This window comes from Musa acuminata, chromosome BXJ3-10 (genome assembly GCF_036884655.1).
Source record: "Musa acuminata AAA Group cultivar baxijiao chromosome BXJ3-10, Cavendish_Baxijiao_AAA, whole genome shotgun sequence".
NCBI classification, from domain to species: domain Eukaryota; kingdom Viridiplantae; phylum Streptophyta; class Magnoliopsida; order Zingiberales; family Musaceae; genus Musa; species Musa acuminata.
Window position 1 is genome coordinate 31,960,948 of NC_088358.1, and position 15,330 is coordinate 31,976,277.

The 15,330-nt window shown below is 42.1% G+C and overlaps 4 protein-coding genes across 7 annotated transcripts; 1 reads left to right on the plus strand and 3 right to left on the minus strand.

Moving 5' to 3' along the window:
- The first annotated feature begins 321 nt into the window (after window positions 1-321).
- LOC135651817 (ethylene-responsive transcription factor ERF018-like) lies at window positions 322-1,014 on the plus strand. The gene has a single exon (XM_065172271.1). The coding sequence runs from the start codon at window positions 328-330 to the stop codon at window positions 865-867; it is 540 nt and encodes a 179-aa protein (XP_065028343.1). The 5' UTR covers window positions 322-327; the 3' UTR covers window positions 868-1,014.
- LOC135651816 (transcription initiation factor TFIID subunit 9-like) lies at window positions 974-4,029 on the minus strand. 2 transcript variants are annotated; one of them, XM_065172269.1, is made up of 4 exons: window positions 3,430-4,029; window positions 1,514-1,844; window positions 1,353-1,407; window positions 974-1,224 (listed from the first exon to the last, which is right to left on the minus strand). In XM_065172269.1, exons 1-2 carry the CDS (start codon window positions 3,727-3,729, stop codon window positions 1,536-1,538), a joined length of 609 nt encoding a protein of 202 aa, XP_065028341.1. In that variant the 5' UTR covers window positions 3,730-4,029; the 3' UTR covers window positions 974-1,224; window positions 1,353-1,407; window positions 1,514-1,535. The 2 variants fall into 2 exon arrangements, with proteins under 2 accessions (XP_065028341.1, XP_065028342.1); XM_065172270.1 differs by having other exon boundaries at window positions 974-1,249.
- Window positions 4,030-4,169: 140 nt separating this feature from the next.
- Window positions 4,170-9,269, minus strand: LOC135651815 (uncharacterized). 3 transcript variants are annotated; one of them, XM_065172267.1, is made up of 6 exons: window positions 8,538-9,269; window positions 7,750-8,177; window positions 7,282-7,443; window positions 5,603-5,678; window positions 5,338-5,496; window positions 4,170-4,477 (listed from the first exon to the last, which is right to left on the minus strand). In XM_065172267.1, the coding sequence occupies exons 1-6, from the start codon at window positions 9,111-9,113 to the stop codon at window positions 4,472-4,474; spliced, it is 1,407 nt and encodes a 468-aa protein (XP_065028339.1). In that variant the 5' UTR covers window positions 9,114-9,269; the 3' UTR covers window positions 4,170-4,471. The 3 variants fall into 3 exon arrangements, with proteins under 3 accessions (XP_065028339.1, XP_065028338.1, XP_065028340.1); XM_065172266.1 differs by having other exon boundaries at window positions 4,170-4,457; window positions 8,538-9,268; XM_065172268.1 differs by lacking the exon at window positions 7,282-7,443 and having other exon boundaries at window positions 4,170-4,457.
- A 3,056-nt stretch (window positions 9,270-12,325) lies between these two features.
- On the minus strand, window positions 12,326-14,367 carry LOC135650726 (peroxidase A2-like). The gene is made up of 5 exons (XM_065170281.1): window positions 14,320-14,367; window positions 13,990-14,246; window positions 13,706-13,897; window positions 13,038-13,200; window positions 12,326-12,957 (listed from the first exon to the last, which is right to left on the minus strand). Exons 2-5 carry the CDS (start codon window positions 14,218-14,220, stop codon window positions 12,488-12,490), a joined length of 1,056 nt encoding a protein of 351 aa, XP_065026353.1. The 5' UTR covers window positions 14,221-14,246; window positions 14,320-14,367; the 3' UTR covers window positions 12,326-12,487.
- Window positions 14,368-15,330: the final 963 nt, after the last annotated feature.

Here is a 15,330-nt window from a genome sequence, read left to right on the forward strand (position 1 = left end):
AGAAAAATATTTAGGATCTGAGATGAAAATAAGAGAAAAAAAATTGAGGATAAGTTAAGAAAAAAAAAAGAGGAGGAATTTCTCACGAAAATATAACTCGTACATCCGAGAAGAAGAAGAGTCCAACTTCCAATGTTATTGGACGGATACGTTGGACTGACGTCACCATCAAACGCGGGGCAGAAGGCAGGTCCGACAAGTATTACTGTCTGCAATCTACGCCTCCACCCCGCCCTCCGCGGCCTCGCTGGTCCACGCGGTTGCCTCCCTCCCGCATGCGTCTCTTAAATACTCCACCTCTCGAGCGAAGGAGTAGAGCACACGAGCATGAAGCCCAGTGGCGGTAAGGCGGCGCAGGAGGAGGGCAGGTACTTGGGGGTGCGGAAGCGGCGGTGGGGGAAATGGGTTTCGGAGATCCGGCTGCCGCGGAGCCGGGAGAGGATCTGGCTCGGCTCCTACGACGCCCCCGAGAAGGCGGCCCGGGCCTTCGACGCCGCCGCCTTCTTCCTCCGCGGCCCCGCCGCCCGCCTCAACTTCCCCCACCATCTCCCCCCCGACGCTCACACCGCGGCGCTTTCCCTCGACCAGATCCAGGCCGCGGCCGCGCGGCACGCCAATGAGCCGCCAGCGGAGTCCTCGGTTGCTGCGTCGGCGTCGGGGGCGACGGAGAACCATGGGCTCGATGAGTCGATCATCAGTTTCATGGCCATGGATAGTAGCGCGGACTTCCCTTCGCTCTACGAGGATTTCTTCTTTGGGTTTTCCGCGGAGGCCGAGCCACCGCCGCAAGAGCATGATGTCGTCGGCGTCGACCGACACGACTGGAGTGAGGTGTTCGATGAATTCCCTTCTCTCTGGAGCTTCTGACTCTGAGGAGGAAGATGAAGAAGCGGCTCAGCAACACTTTTTTTTTATACTGTTGCCGTATATACATGTAACGATCACTGGTAGAGATTATTACTTCTCTCGATCCTTTTCCCTTCAGCTGGAACCCATACACTCCCTTCTCTCTCATCTCTCCTTCCATCAGCACACGATCAATAATACTTCATGCTGCTGTGCTGTGTCTGCAAACCACATGTTCGATACATAACCACACGCTGCCGCTTCATCATTATTGGTCACAAGATGTGGGCAAGACTGCCTTCGCTTGCAGACAGGCATGCAAACCTGTCTTAATTCTTGAATGGAAGTGATGCAGATTGATGTGGAACAGACTCGGACCTGGACGCCACAAAGGGTTCGATTACTGAGACATATATAAGGAGTGGTCAATATACTATTATTCCAAATGTCTGTATAAGGTATAATTGGTGTACTATTTGTTCTACTGTTTACCAAAGAAAGCTTACGGTGTGTTCATAATGCGGGCTCCATGGTAGTAGTAACTCATTGACATAGCATAACCTGACAACCAAAGATACAAAATGACCATAAATTTAAAGACTGAATCAAATCACAGTTTCATTACACAAGGATTAGATATCGTCTTTTTGAATAAACTCGCATGTACCTCGCTCTCGGTTCACGTACTGTCACCTCGGTCGTTCTGTCGTGGAAGAAAGAGGGAAAGCCACCCTCTGTGGGCTTTGCTGCTGGGGTTGTTGGTCGGTACCGATCCTTGGCTCTTGCGGCAAATTAGTGGTCGCGATAGGGTTTGTGTTGGAACCGTCGACGTCCTCCTCTGTTTCTTCAACCTGAGGAGGATGCTTTCTTGGTATCAGTAGCTGGTAATTGGGGCTGATCAGAGTGTCCTGCTCTGGTGGCAAGGGTATGCTCCCGGGAGGTGCGATTGACTTGGGCAGGGGGGTCTTGTTTCTGCTCCTTGCCAGTTCAAGCAACACCTGAAAATGCAAAGTCATAGCACATAAGGCAGGAACTATGCCCTAAAATTCGAGGAAACACAAGTGTGATTCGATGGTTTCTTATTTGTGCTTCAACCTATAACAGCAATCATGACCCTGACAACACACTGCGAATATTTCACGAATCGTCGCATCCTATTGCAAACTTCAGGGAAGAGATTTTGATCTTACATGCATTTTGCCTTCACAACCATCAGAAAAGTAATAAAAGTGGTAGTCAGAATTCAAAATACACAAAAAAATAACCGTACTTTGAAATGGAATAATGACTTGTCTGGTAAGAACTACATCCAGATGTCACTACAATATAGATAGCTATTTTTGTCCTTCAAGATATAACTTTGCATTTAAGATTGAGAAATTTTTCATGAATTAGTTGGGCAGATAGAGAAGCATTGAGTTTCTGGAAGGATCCACGAGAGGAGACCATTACTAGTGTGACTCTTCATGAAAAGATAAAAAGATTCAAAAGGGACAATTGGGAAAGTGATCGTAATGATAATAGCTATTCTTGAAGTCTAAGATTGCTAAAAATCGTATTATCCGCAGATGCTAAAAGCTTTCTGATTGCTAAAAAATTGCATTCTCTGCAGATGCTAAGTCTAAGTTGGAAAATGTATTCTAACTTCTAGAATTGTTGAATGTTAATACCTGCATGAACATATACCCCATACAAGATGCACAAAGGGATAAGTTTAGTTGCTTGTATGACTGATGAACCTTATATACATTGGATTAAGGTCCAGGGTCATTATAAATGGTATCTAATCACCATTTGCCTCTGGCCTATTTTGCATCTCAATGAAGCAAGGTCAAACAAAAGACAAAGCATGGAGGCTGGTGGAAGCTCCTGGTAGGTTCATATTCAGTGACATACTAGATCTGCATTACAAAGATCTCATTTGTCTTAGGACTCGAGAATCCAAAATACCAAATACCAAAGCTTTGATCATCTCTTTAGACAAGATTTCAAATCACACATTGGACGTATCCAATTACAGCGACACCTAAAATGTGATAACGTAGAATTATTTAAAATGTGCTGAACTCCTCTTTCAGTTAATCTGCACCTCATTTTTAAAGGTTTCATTTTGAGAATGTTGGAGTTAGAACTTGACAGAGATAATTCGGGGTTCCAACGTGCAGTTTTCTGAATCTACTTTATATATGATGCATGTTCTTTAACAAGAAGAAGTGGATGTTCATCAACCAAGAAAACCTGATTGAGGAGATGCAAACATAATTGATGACATAGAAACCTTTCTCTGATCAACTAATTTCAACGTGTGAAGGATGTCTCCGAGCTAAATCGCTGCTTGCATATTAAAGTTACTATCTTGAATCAATTTACTCATAAAAACAAGAAGAGAAACCTAAAAAGGAACAACTAAGATAGGCCAGACGATCCGACACCAGAAGATGAAACATCTAACACGACGAAGGCGTCGAATAAGCCAGAAAATGTTCCAATCACCGAAAGAGCGAAGAATTGAGCTGGAATCGTGATGTGGCCTGGGGTTACGGTTAGGGTTAGGTGTTCTGGGAGGAGGAAGGAAGGCCGTACCTCGCGGGGCGGTGGCTGGGAGAAGGAGAAGTTGACCTTCGACTGGATGGCGAGGCCGACGTCGTCGGGGTCAATGGCGGTCTTGGAGGCGTGGTCGGAGTAGATCTGGGCGTCGGAGAGGACGTCCACCACGTAGCGGTAGGCGAGCTCCAGGAACTGGTGCACCACCCGTGGCTCGTAATCCCCATCCCCCAGCCCCATCGATCGGAGAAGCTCCTTCACAACCCGCGCATCCCGTGGCTCCGCCGCCGCCTCCACCTCCACCTCCTCTCTCCCGCCGCCTCCGCCGTCTCTTTCCATCTCTTTCACCCCTTCCGAACTTCCGATCACAATATTAACATAACGCTTAGAAAAAGCGACTGTTACTTTGAAACGGCCATTACAACCTGCAATCGACGTTATAATTCGACGACGTGTCGGTTACAAAGACCATTAGTTCGTAACAGTTTTATTCTTGGGTACCGCGATAATGTTAGACGCCATAAGAACTTAATGAGACATGAGAAAGAATCCAGCAAAAGAAAAAGGCAAGTTAGATGTCCTCAAGACTTAAGTTAGATGAGTCATCAGCAAAGTCCTGATTACATTTCATCACCCTCATCTGTTTCACCAAATAAATCTGAGTCTTTTGTAAACCTCAATTCAACAATAGGGGATGGATGATAGATGACAGTTGTGCTTCAGATAAGGAAATTAAATTAGAACTGGAGGACAGCTAACCAATGCTTAAGAACAGAAAATTGAGATCCAAAATCGGTTCAAATCTTTAATTCAGCGGTCTCCAGTGGAGTGCATGCAATACAAGAGTTATAGCCGTAGCAAACCCATTGTTGCATGATCTACATGCACAAGTAAAAGGGTTTGGCCCTTTTTATCTACACATTTACCGGTAGGAATTTTTTCATTGTGCTGCTACAGAGCATCTTGATCTAAACTTTGGACATCTCCATTTCATCCAAAATTGAACCTGTCAATCCAATTATTCTGACTTGAGAATTTGAGTGGCCCTTGAGGAATTGCTCTGTGACCTGCAGTGCAACAATCAATTCTGTTTGATAATTATTTGCATGTAAAATTTAATAATCATTATCTTTTCATTCTCAGAACTATGAGAATGAAAAGATAATGGTAGTGGATGTGTGACTTCAAGAATACTACCTAGTAGGGCAAACAACTAAAAAGTATTAAGTCCTCTACTATTTGTTATCCTTTCTTTTCCCAATAAGTGCTAAATAGGTCTTCATGTTTAGGATTTCAGGAATCGGTCACCTATGGCTGGTTATTGGTATCGGAAATATTTCAATATAACAATTATTTCCTAAGTGATTTCTACTACAAGTTCAATTCAAATCAACATAATTTCAATTATGCTTGCAGGACGAGAAATAAAATTGTAGCTCTGAAATTTATCAGTTTCTGGCATTCCATGATCCAGTAATGCTGCTTGGTATGAAGGAAACACGGAAACTAACACATAGATGCATCTAATAACCAAGCAACACATGGTGGGACTTGGAAGACACTAAGCATGAGCAGATACTATCATGAGAACCAATGGAAACTAACACAGATGCATCTAATAACCAAGCAACACATGGTGGGATTTGGAAGACATTAAGCAGGAGCAGATACTATCATGAGAACCAACGGAAACTAACACATAGATGCATCTAATAACCAAGCAACACATGGTGGGATTTGGAAGACACTAAGCATGAGCAGATGCTATCGCGAGAACCAGAATATTGTGCACCTCCTCAAGACAGGCTGTGTTGCCTAATGGATAATGGTTCCAAAACAACATATTACCTGGGTGCAACCAAAGAGTTTGAGGATACTAATATTGTGCGCCTCCCTAAAGACAGGTTGCGTTGCCTAATTGAAAATGGTTCCAAAACAACATATTACCTGTGAGCAACCAAAGAGTTTGAGGATACTTAGATGGGAACAATTATCAACAATAAAGCCGAGTGCCTCATCGGTCAACCGGCGGCAAAAGGAGAGATCCAAATTTTGCAAATTTGAATGGCACCCGTGAGCAACTGCAATAGCAGTCTGATGTTCAACCTGTTGTACCGATTAAAAGCAAAAATCAACAGAACCTGAATCAGAGGAAAGGCAATTCCATGAAGAAATGAATATAGTCTTAATAAGATCAGATGCTCAGATATACCTTTGCAATGTTGTTGAGTGAAAGTTCAATTAATGAACCTCCAGATGCTTCCAAGAAAGCAGCAATAGCTTCATCACTGAATTTGGAACTAAAATTAGGTTCCGAAGTGCAATATTAAACACACTGGAGCTCCACATTTTGCATGCAGAAACATATGAATAACTACATAACTAAGAAGCAAGATCAGAGCGGTTATGCAAACTTCTAATACAATTATGGAAAGTAGAGGAAGAAAGACAGAATTTAGATTACACTATCTACAGAATTGAAATACCATGGAAAAAATTGTTACTTTCAAATAAGCATTCTTATGGCAAAATAAGATATAAAACAAGTGAAGACGAATTTTTGGATAAAGAGGATGTCAAGGGCATGATATGATGTACCAACATCAAATAAATGTCACTTTATAGATGTCTTTAAATGATCAACAAACTAACATGGCCAAGAAAGAGAAAATATATTATTATAATGAAACAATAAAAATAGAATATTATATTTTCAAAAATATGCAGATTAAAAATCTGGTATCTTTGGTTTGATGAGAGAAGGAAGACAGAATTGGCGGGCATCCTAGCCAATGGGACTTGTGTCTCAATCCAAATAAAAAGAAATACATTGTATTGTGTGTTGACCACTGAGTAATGAATGGATTAATTGCAAATACTTTCTGATGATAGAATTTTGAGACATTTTCACAATGAACCCATAAAGACTGGCTGAAAATGCAAAGATATGGAATTCTACCTAATTAGGTAGAAACAATTAATCTAAGCTTACTTTACCATGAAAGTGCAAAACCAGCAAAATAAAATTATGATGATGACAACTTAAAGAGTAATATAACAACCAGGAAGCAACCCAACAAACATATTTGTGAGCCAAGCCCTTTAGTTATATTTAAAATACCATAAGTAGCATAGAGTCAAAGAACAGATCCGAATACCGACATTATAAATCATTTCATGCCTTCCAAGTTCATAGTAGAATAACCCATTAACTACAGAAATTTTTTGAATGGACAACAGCATCTACTGGTTCAACTAAATGCCTAATTTTTTCTCACTTGACAATGAAGACAAAAAGTTGATCAAGTGAAATTTGTTTCCTCTAGATAAACACAGATTTTCAGATGAAAGTATAAGAAAATATAGCTACTAGGACTCTGTTTGCCTTTTGATCATGCATTCACGGATGTAGCCCTGTGGTCCATTTGAATGTCATATCTTCAAAAGAGAGAGAGAGAGAGAGAGAGAGAGAGAGAGCATTGAGCACTGCCTACAAATTATCTGATAGTTACATTTTTTTGGTTGACTACTACATTTCATAAATAATGCATTAAAAGCATTCTGTCATAAATCTAAAAGGATATAGCTACCAAAAGTCACTTCACATTTTACCAAATATATATAGTTATAATGGAAACTATTATCTATGTTTAAAGAGCTTGAACCTCGAATAGTTTAATCAGTAAAAGAGGACAAGCAAACTAAAGATAATTAGTCAGATTCAGACAGAGCACATAGATCAAAACATCTTCCTATGATCAGTGAACCAGTTCTTTCTGCTGAGGAATATAATTCTTCGTAATCACTAAATAGGCAATCAATTTCCACAAATTAAACTTTTTAAAGCTAATGCCATCCAAGAAAAGGTTAAACAAGAAATAACTCAGCAACCTGAACTGGTTCTGGCGAAGTTTGAGAGTTGTCATTGATCTACAACCATTAGCAAGATACTTCAATGCAAGATCATTCAACTGATTTAGCCTCTGAAGATCCAGGAGACGTAAATTAGGACAATTTGCCCCAATGGCTCTCACAGATTTAGTAGTAAGTTTCCTGCATGCAGAGAAAAGAAGCGCATGCCAAACGTTCAGGCATGGCAGATTCATGTTTTCTAAAAACTTGTTTAGAAATAAAAAATATATAAGTCATGAACTTGTTTATTCCTTTTTCTCTTTCTATGGTTATTATTGGGGGTTATCAATAAGTGTCACATGTTCACATCAATGATAAATAAAACATCAAAATTTTCTCCCTCGAAGCAAATGCAATCTACATGCACTGAGTCCAGGACATATTAATGCCAGAAGCCATTTCAGAATGCACGGTACATACATCATATGGCCTAGTAAGATGACTTACTGACAATCAGCAACGACGAGCTCCCTCATGTTGTAGCCACATGCATGCATCAGTCTCGAGATAAAAGTGTCACAGACAGTTGATGCACCTGCAACTGAGAGCACTTTGAGATGTTCCATACTCTCCAATGCTGGCAGAATCTGCATCACATCAATCTTCTGGCAGTTGTCTATGTACAATTCTGTTAAGTTTAGCTTTTCAGCTAAACTTATGATCCCACAAGAAGTGATAAGGGAACACTTGCCCAGATTAATAGACTTCAAGGAAGGTGCAGAAGAAGCGAGGACACTTAGCACATTGTCCGTAAGACGATATGCACCCTTCAGAGATAGTGTCACAAGTGATGGAAAACTATATTGTGATTTAGCAAATATAGTATGCAGCACATAATCAGGCATGCATCTCCCACTTAGGTCAAGCTGCACCAGCTGGATTGGCAAGAAGAAAAATACAGAATTATGTTTGAGCATCCAAGTATTGCCAGAAGATAAAGAGAATGCACAATGACAAGCACATAATAGTTATTACAAAACCAATTCTGATATAGCTCTTCTCATTCAGCATATACAAACTGAAATTAGCAGGTGATTTCTAGCACACAAATTAATGCATATTACAGAAAGATTAGCTCAGAGCAAGAGATGCTTATGAGGAATTAGATTTCCAACAACTATATACTAGGGTTTTCAGTAAGCGAAAAACAGAAAAAGAGTAAATCTAAACTTGTCAAGACTGACGGTGATGAACATAAATTTGAAATAGGATGAAGTCAGTAGAAAATTAGGTACCCTCAAGTGATCGATGTTGCAGCTGGTGAACGCATCTTGAATCACATCCTCCGATGCCCAGGAACAATCGGTCAAGTGTATTTCTGTGGTAGATCCATTCAAATAAGTTCTAAGTATACGGCTGTTCATCTTGCGGTTGCTGCAGAGCAGAGATACGATTTTGTGCTTCAAGTCGTCGGGGATTCCTTCAAGCGACTCAATTTCTTCACCGTGCTTCACCAGGGACATCAAACAAAGATGCAGCAGTGGAGGAGCGCGCCGCAACCTCTGTCGACTCGAAGGCGTCCACCCGAGAACATCTCCTGCGGGATTGCTCTTTCTCCATTCGACTCGCTTCTTTATTGTCGCCATCGCGGCAGAAAATGGCCTCGTCGATTCTTCCTCATCGGCCTCAGCTTCCCAATTCGGATCGTCAAGTTCGTCCTTTCTGACTTCGACTCTGTATCGCGCAAAAGCTGGCGCCCTCAGACGAGCTACCTCCCTGTGTAGGTCTGCGCGATATGGCCGCCACCGTCGCTCACGGTGCCAGTTCCTCAGATCCATGGGTCTTCCTTCCTCTCCTGTTTCCCCATCCATACCGCCGATTTCTTGAACCGAACGCGACCCTAGATCTCGACCACGCTACCGATCGAGCGGAGGAGACGGAGATATCAAGCACGGACGGAACTTGTCGAGCGCAAACAAGGGTGGCGAAAGGGGGACGACACCGTAGTGGAGCAGTTAGGAAAGAAGTAATAAAACGCAAGGCAAAAAGAGCAAGAACACCTCATAAGTCACGATTCAGTCACACGTGGCGCGAATCAAGTCACGCGTGCGACGCATTCGCCTCTCGGGTGCTTCCCCTCGGGTCATGATTTCAGTAGCGACACTAGACGCCACGGGCGTGGCTCACCTGTCTTGCCCCAATCAGAAAACACGGCGTGAGTTATTACACGACTCGACACGTCCCAACGCATCAAGCGTGTACTGCCGGTCTGACTACGTGTTCTCTGTTTCGATCGGGACAGGTGGCGCGTTGGAAACCCACAACAACGGTGCGTTTGCACATCGGCCCGCGTAGGATGGGAAATCCGTGACAGTTAATACTGTTGAGGAGCATTTTTCTACATCACCCCCTATAAATAATGACAATTGATCAACGGCCGTAGCATAGCAGGATATTAGCAAGACGACTACCACACACGGAAAAGCCGCTATGTGTTTGATTCAATGCGTCAATGACGGCCAACACGAAAAAGCTGCTGTGTCCGATACCAGTTAACCTTTCATGCATTGTCGTGTTGCTCTTGCATTAGCACATCTAGCTTAAACATGGATGACATGTTAAGGATCATACATGGTGTTCGAGATGTTATACCGCACTCTTATCAGACCAAAATGCACTAATCTGCATGATGTGGTATTCCTTGGTGCACCTAAAACATATTGAGAACTAATAGGTATGTTGGTATTCGGATCTATACAATGATGAACCAATTAATCATCTTATCATATCTATAAAATATGATTGGATGTAAAATTAGAGTAGCAGAAAGAGACATTTCCAAAAGAACATGCAAAGTTATAAGCTATTAAATTTGATAACTGGGACATGAGCTGAAAATCAAAGCCTAAAAAGATTATTCAACTAAAAGAAAAATGAATAACAAAGCCATGAAGAATCATTTGGCTAATAATGGACAGAGATTTCAACTATATAAATCCAAGCAATCCCAAGACACATGTAGCTATTATAGCTATATAAGTAGTAGTAGTAAGTATTTTGATATTTTTGGAGCTAACAATCTCAATGGGATAAGAAATTATATTATAAAATAAATTCTCGTATGAAAATAAATTCTCATGAAGGAAAGAAATGACTAGTTAAATTTTATTGATAGTAAATATAAATATATATATATATATATATACATATATACATATATATATATATATAAATATATATATATATCAAAGAGAGATTATAAAATATGATAATTACATAATTTTTTAATCGATAATAAAAATATAAAATATTCGTTAAATCATTTTATGATTTATAAGACCTCAAGATTATGATCTTTATTGATAGAATCATGATAATATGTTATTACAAATTTTATGATTTAGAATAATGATAATATAATATCAAAATATTGATTGAATCATGATAATCTTATCGTGATTTATTTTTCTTAATAATATCTTTCCTAATAAAAAAACTCTAATAATCAGGATTTGATTCTTATGTAAATATCTCATGTATTTCTAGATCTTGAGAAATATTTTTAATATTCTTGAATTTTTCTCTATGATATATGGTGTTTAGAGAGAATGCCCTCGAGAGTCTCTAGAGAGGATGAGAAAATAAATAAATATTTTTTTAAAAAAATTATATGAGAGGGTTGACAAGAAAGTTATGTTTAAGTAGGGATAGCTTAATGTTTTATAATTGATCTCACATTGTGAAAATTTTAATTTTCGCTATGGATATAGAAGAGATTTATCATTAATTTTACATCAATTTTTTAATATATTTTTTTATTATTGATCATGACTAGATTTTTTTTTTTTAAACTCTTCTTCTCTTCTTTCCCACACCCAACAAATGTAAACCTAATCTCGCAAGCTAACATCTCTCCCCTGAGGCATCGCTAATGCACCAACCAGCTCATCTTCCCAAGTAGCTATCAAGCATAGCGACTCTCTCTCTCTCTCTCTCTCTCTCTCTCTCTCTCTCAATAAAACATGAGTTGTGGCCCATTCTTGCTATCGTCCATCGTCCATCGTCCATCGTCCATCCACTCCGCCTTCAATGCCCCGCGGCCCAGAGAAAGCCCGAGCTCCGGCTCATCAAATTCTTCAACCTCGTCCTCATCCTACCGCCCGACCTCATTGTCCCCGTTCCTTCTGTCATCATCGTCAGCCACAGCCTTCATCCTCCCGTTGCTGTACTAGAGGGAAACCCAAACCCTAGCCCAAATTCAAAGCCTCCCATCAATCAAAATCAAGCGCAACAGGAGAAACCCAATTCCAGTCTTCCCCTGTTTCAAGAACAGCAACCAGCAAACCCTAACCCCACGCTTGAATCCAACGCGATCAAAAAGAGAGAAAAGCGAGATTTATACTTGGATTTCGCACAAGAAAATTAGGATTTATACCTTGATAAGATCAAAGAAAATTCGCAGAGGCTTGATCTGCTTTCTCCGAGAAAGACGTAATGGCGGATTGCTCGGATGGGAGGCGCGTGGATGGGAAACAACTATTACAAAAAAGTACAAAAGGCTACCTCTCGCTTCTTCCGCCAGTCTCCCCCGCCTCGCTTTTGTCGCCCTCCAGTCTCCCGTCCCTTGTTGTCCCGTCTTACGTCGCTCACATGTCCTGGCCGACCCACCAAACAGTGTATACTCGTTCAACGAGTTCGAGGGGAACACAGCAAGAACAATGCGGAAGTTTCGTGTTCTGATTCAAGGAGGGAAGAGAGGATCCGAGTGATCAAAGGCCTGCAACTCAACCATTGCCCGAGATCAAAACCCGCTTTGACCGGATGCGGTTCTCCGTAAGAGGATCCGCTAGCCCGCTCATATGGCAGCTTGTTAAAATAAATTAGAGAATATTACCTGAGTTAAGATTACAATAAATTCAAGAAAATTTCGTAAATTATTCGATTATATACTAATTAGATACTTAATATGCTGTTCTGCATCTATGAAATTGTTCTCGTATAATAATACATCAAAATTCTATTCAAATGAAAAGCATCCAAATCGATCCTTTTTGAGACAAGTTAGTCAATCAAAAGCAACGACTGAAAACGAAAATAAATCTAGTGAGAAATCCCAGGTAGATGGTGCATATTATAGTTCTTGATTCACTACAAACTGGAGGAGGAAGAAGGAAGAGTCCTTCTTCCTCCACTTGTACTCGAAGCAAAGATCCACTTTCCCAAGCAACTTCCCACGCTTCTACGTTCAAGCTTTAGCACTCGAGAGATCTTTCACAGCCATCCTGATCGTATACCGCTCGGATGCGCCATTGACCTTCTTACAGTCGCTCCTGATCTCTCCATTGCTGCCCGTCAGCGGACTAATATTCCCCATGTTGATCATCGCCGCGATGAAGCTCTCGAAGAAGACGGTCTGGTTGGCCGCGAATTGGTCGACGATGGAGGCGGTGGAGGCGCCGGTGCCGTAGAGCTCCTGGTCGGACTGTAAGAGCCCCTCTTTGGTCTGCAGGTTGGTGTAGTACTTGTTGTCGAAGGTGTCCGGCGTGGTCAGGTCGAGATTATTCAGAGTGCTGCCGTTTCCTCCCTGCGGGCAGTTGTTCTGTAGGGTGGTCAAGTAGGTGGAGTTGAGCGACGGGTCGGTGGTGCTGTTGTCGCTGAAGTTGTAGAGCCGGTTGCTGAAGGAGCGGCACTGCGCGCGGCCGAAGGTGTGACCGCCTGCAGAGGAGGAGGAGGAGGAGCGAGTGAGCATGAACTGCTGCTTCCAGTTTCCGCTTTCTGAAAGGAAGAAATCTCACCCGACAAAGCAACCAGATCGGTGTCATTGAGGCCGACATCGTTGAACTTTTGTTGCAGCGTGGTGAGGTTGTCGCGGGGGCCCGGCAGGTTGTTTGCAGCGGTGATGTTGGCGGTGGTTCCGTCCCTCCTTCCCAGTAGCACGCTCCATTTGGGTCCTCCTGACTGATTCAATCAACAACACAAAAAAGCACACTCGTCAATGAACCAACTCATCTACTTTGGATTGTCAATCAATTTCTAAGCAGAAACTACCAAAACAGAGCAGGGTTTGATCAACTGCATCTAAAGAAAATTAGTTCACGTCATTTGCAGGAAGTTTGAACCTCAAACACATGTAGCTTGACTTGTCAAAGTCAAAGCTTTGATGATCTGAGCATATGAATATCCTAGTAGGATACAAATATAGGATTAAGCTCCATGGATGTCGCTATTTGCTCCACTGTTCTGGTATACATTAAAATAAACAAGTAGCAAAGAATAGAAAGAGACGTCATGCCAACTGTCCACCAGAGTGCTGTCTCTCCTTTCCAGTTGTCTGACAATGGAAGATCGCTGCTCTTAATCGATGGCATACGAGCAGGCTGTTCAACTTGGCATGCATGATTAGATTGAAACTTCTTTTGTGATGAAGAGCACGCAAAGGAGATCGAGACACGAGGCATCTTACCAAGTTCACAGAAACTTCAGCTGCGAGAGCTAAGATATCGGCGCAGGAGACGATGCCTGAGCAACTATTCTCCACTGCAGCTTTGATGTTGTCGACGACGTCGAACCCCCGCGCAGAGTTATTATTTGGAACGGCGTCCTTCTCGGTCACTATGGTAGAACTGTTGTCCAGCAGAATGGATCCATCACAACCCTGCAACCACAACACACCAGCACGAAACAATAAACTCGGCATGCTCAGGCTGGCGGAGTCCGCAGTATCATGAGACAGAGGTGGAGGATTACGTTTACGAAGCAGTCGTGGAAGAAGAGTCGAGTGAGGCTGGCGAGGATCCGAGTGTCGGACTTCTGAGCCTGCTGAACCTGGTCGAGCACGATCGACGACACGTTGGGGCACGAGCTGTCGTAGAATGTGGAGCTCAGTTGAGCCTGGGACTCGCGGAGGAGGAGGAGCTGGACGGTGAGGATGAAGGCCAAGGAAGCTGTGAGCCAGTAAGAGGCGGAAGAAGACGCCATTGATTCTTGTGCCTACTGTTTCTTTCCTGCGACGGGATATATAGGGAGGCTTACCAGAGATCAACTTGGTTTACAAGCAATGTAAGATTCTCAGCAGACCCTTATCGGAACGGTTGGAGAGGACGGCGTTAGGTAGGCATCCTCGAAGAAAAGTGCTCCCCACTTGCTTCCTCGAAGGAAAGAAAAAAAAGAAACACGAGGAGGAAAAGAGAGAGCAGATGACAATGATTGAAATAAACGACATTGGTTATTGTAGTTTATTCAAAGCTCACCTCGGCCGGGATTAGTTGAGAGAGAGTCTGCGCTTCGCCTTTGCCAGACATGTAGTCTCGTGCATGTGGAGATTTGCTAAAGTTGTGGCTGGACCAAGTCTTTTGCATGTGCAGCTCTTTGACGGCATCATTTGCTTTTCACATCTTCTGGCCCTGTGTGGCACCGACTGTGATTATATCTGCCATAAATGACAACGACAGCAATAAGTATAGCAAGAACAACAGCTTTGATTATTTGAGGGTACCGCAACTAATGCAATGAATAAACGAGATGAAAATGTTCATCCCATGTCATCATCAAAGCATATTTTACTTGTCCCTGAAATGAGCAAAGAGGAAAACTGTGTTACGGCAGGATTTGACAAACCTCAATGGCCAAACTATGCTGAACTTATGTTCATACATCATCTAAATTACTATTTGATAAACAGAATGATAGAGCATACCGATGCCGTCAAGTAGCACGCCCTCCAAATTTCCCCAGATGCATCTGAGAAAAACCCAGGGAACAAGAAATTGATAGGCTAAAACAATTGATAAAATGGACCAATGGAAAACAATCCCGATAACTTCAACTCGGCCAATATGACCAAGAAACTTTGAAACTAGAACTAGCTTCTTATTCTACTTTGAGAATGAAATTGGCAGGTGAGAAAGACAACCAAAACCTAAAACAATTGATAAAATGGACCAATGGAAAACAACCCCGATAACTTCAACTCGGCCACTTTGAAACTAGAACTAGCTTCTTATTCTACTTTGAGAATGAAATTGGCAGGTGAGAAAGACAACCAAAACTCAACAGGAGGCATATAGTGAAAAGTAGACTTGGCAACCC

Excerpts from the sequence above, each read along its gene's own strand:
- LOC135651817 (XM_065172271.1), top strand. The coding sequence starts at position 328 with ATGAAGCCCAGTGGCGGTAAGGCGGCGCAGGAGGAGGGCAGGTACTTG.
- LOC135651816 (XM_065172269.1), bottom strand. The coding sequence starts at position 3,729 with ATGGAAAGAGACGGCGGAGGCGGCGGGAGAGAGGAGGTGGAGGTGGAG. Across the intron at positions 1,845-3,429 it reads CCCAGCCACCGCCCCGCGAG|GTGTTGCTTGAACTGGCAAG; the intron begins GTACGGCCTTCC and ends TTGCATTTTCAG.
- LOC135651815 (XM_065172266.1), bottom strand. The coding sequence starts at position 9,113 with ATGGATGGGGAAACAGGAGAGGAAGGAAGACCCATGGATCTGAGGAAC. Across the intron at positions 8,178-8,537 it reads GCAACATCGATCACTTGAGG|CTGGTGCAGCTTGACCTAAG; the intron begins GTACCTAATTTT and ends TTGCCAATCCAG. Across the intron at positions 5,497-5,602 it reads CACTCAACAACATTGCAAAG|GTTGAACATCAGACTGCTAT; the intron begins GTATATCTGAGC and ends TCGGTACAACAG.
- LOC135650726 (XM_065170281.1), bottom strand. The coding sequence starts at position 14,220 with ATGGCGTCTTCTTCCGCCTCTTACTGGCTCACAGCTTCCTTGGCCTTC. Across the intron at positions 13,898-13,989 it reads TCCACGACTGCTTCGTAAAC|GGTTGTGATGGATCCATTCT; the intron begins GTAATCCTCCAC and ends TTGTGGTTGCAG. Across the intron at positions 12,958-13,037 it reads CGATCTGGTTGCTTTGTCGG|GCGGTCACACCTTCGGCCGC; the intron begins GTGAGATTTCTT and ends CCTCCTCTGCAG.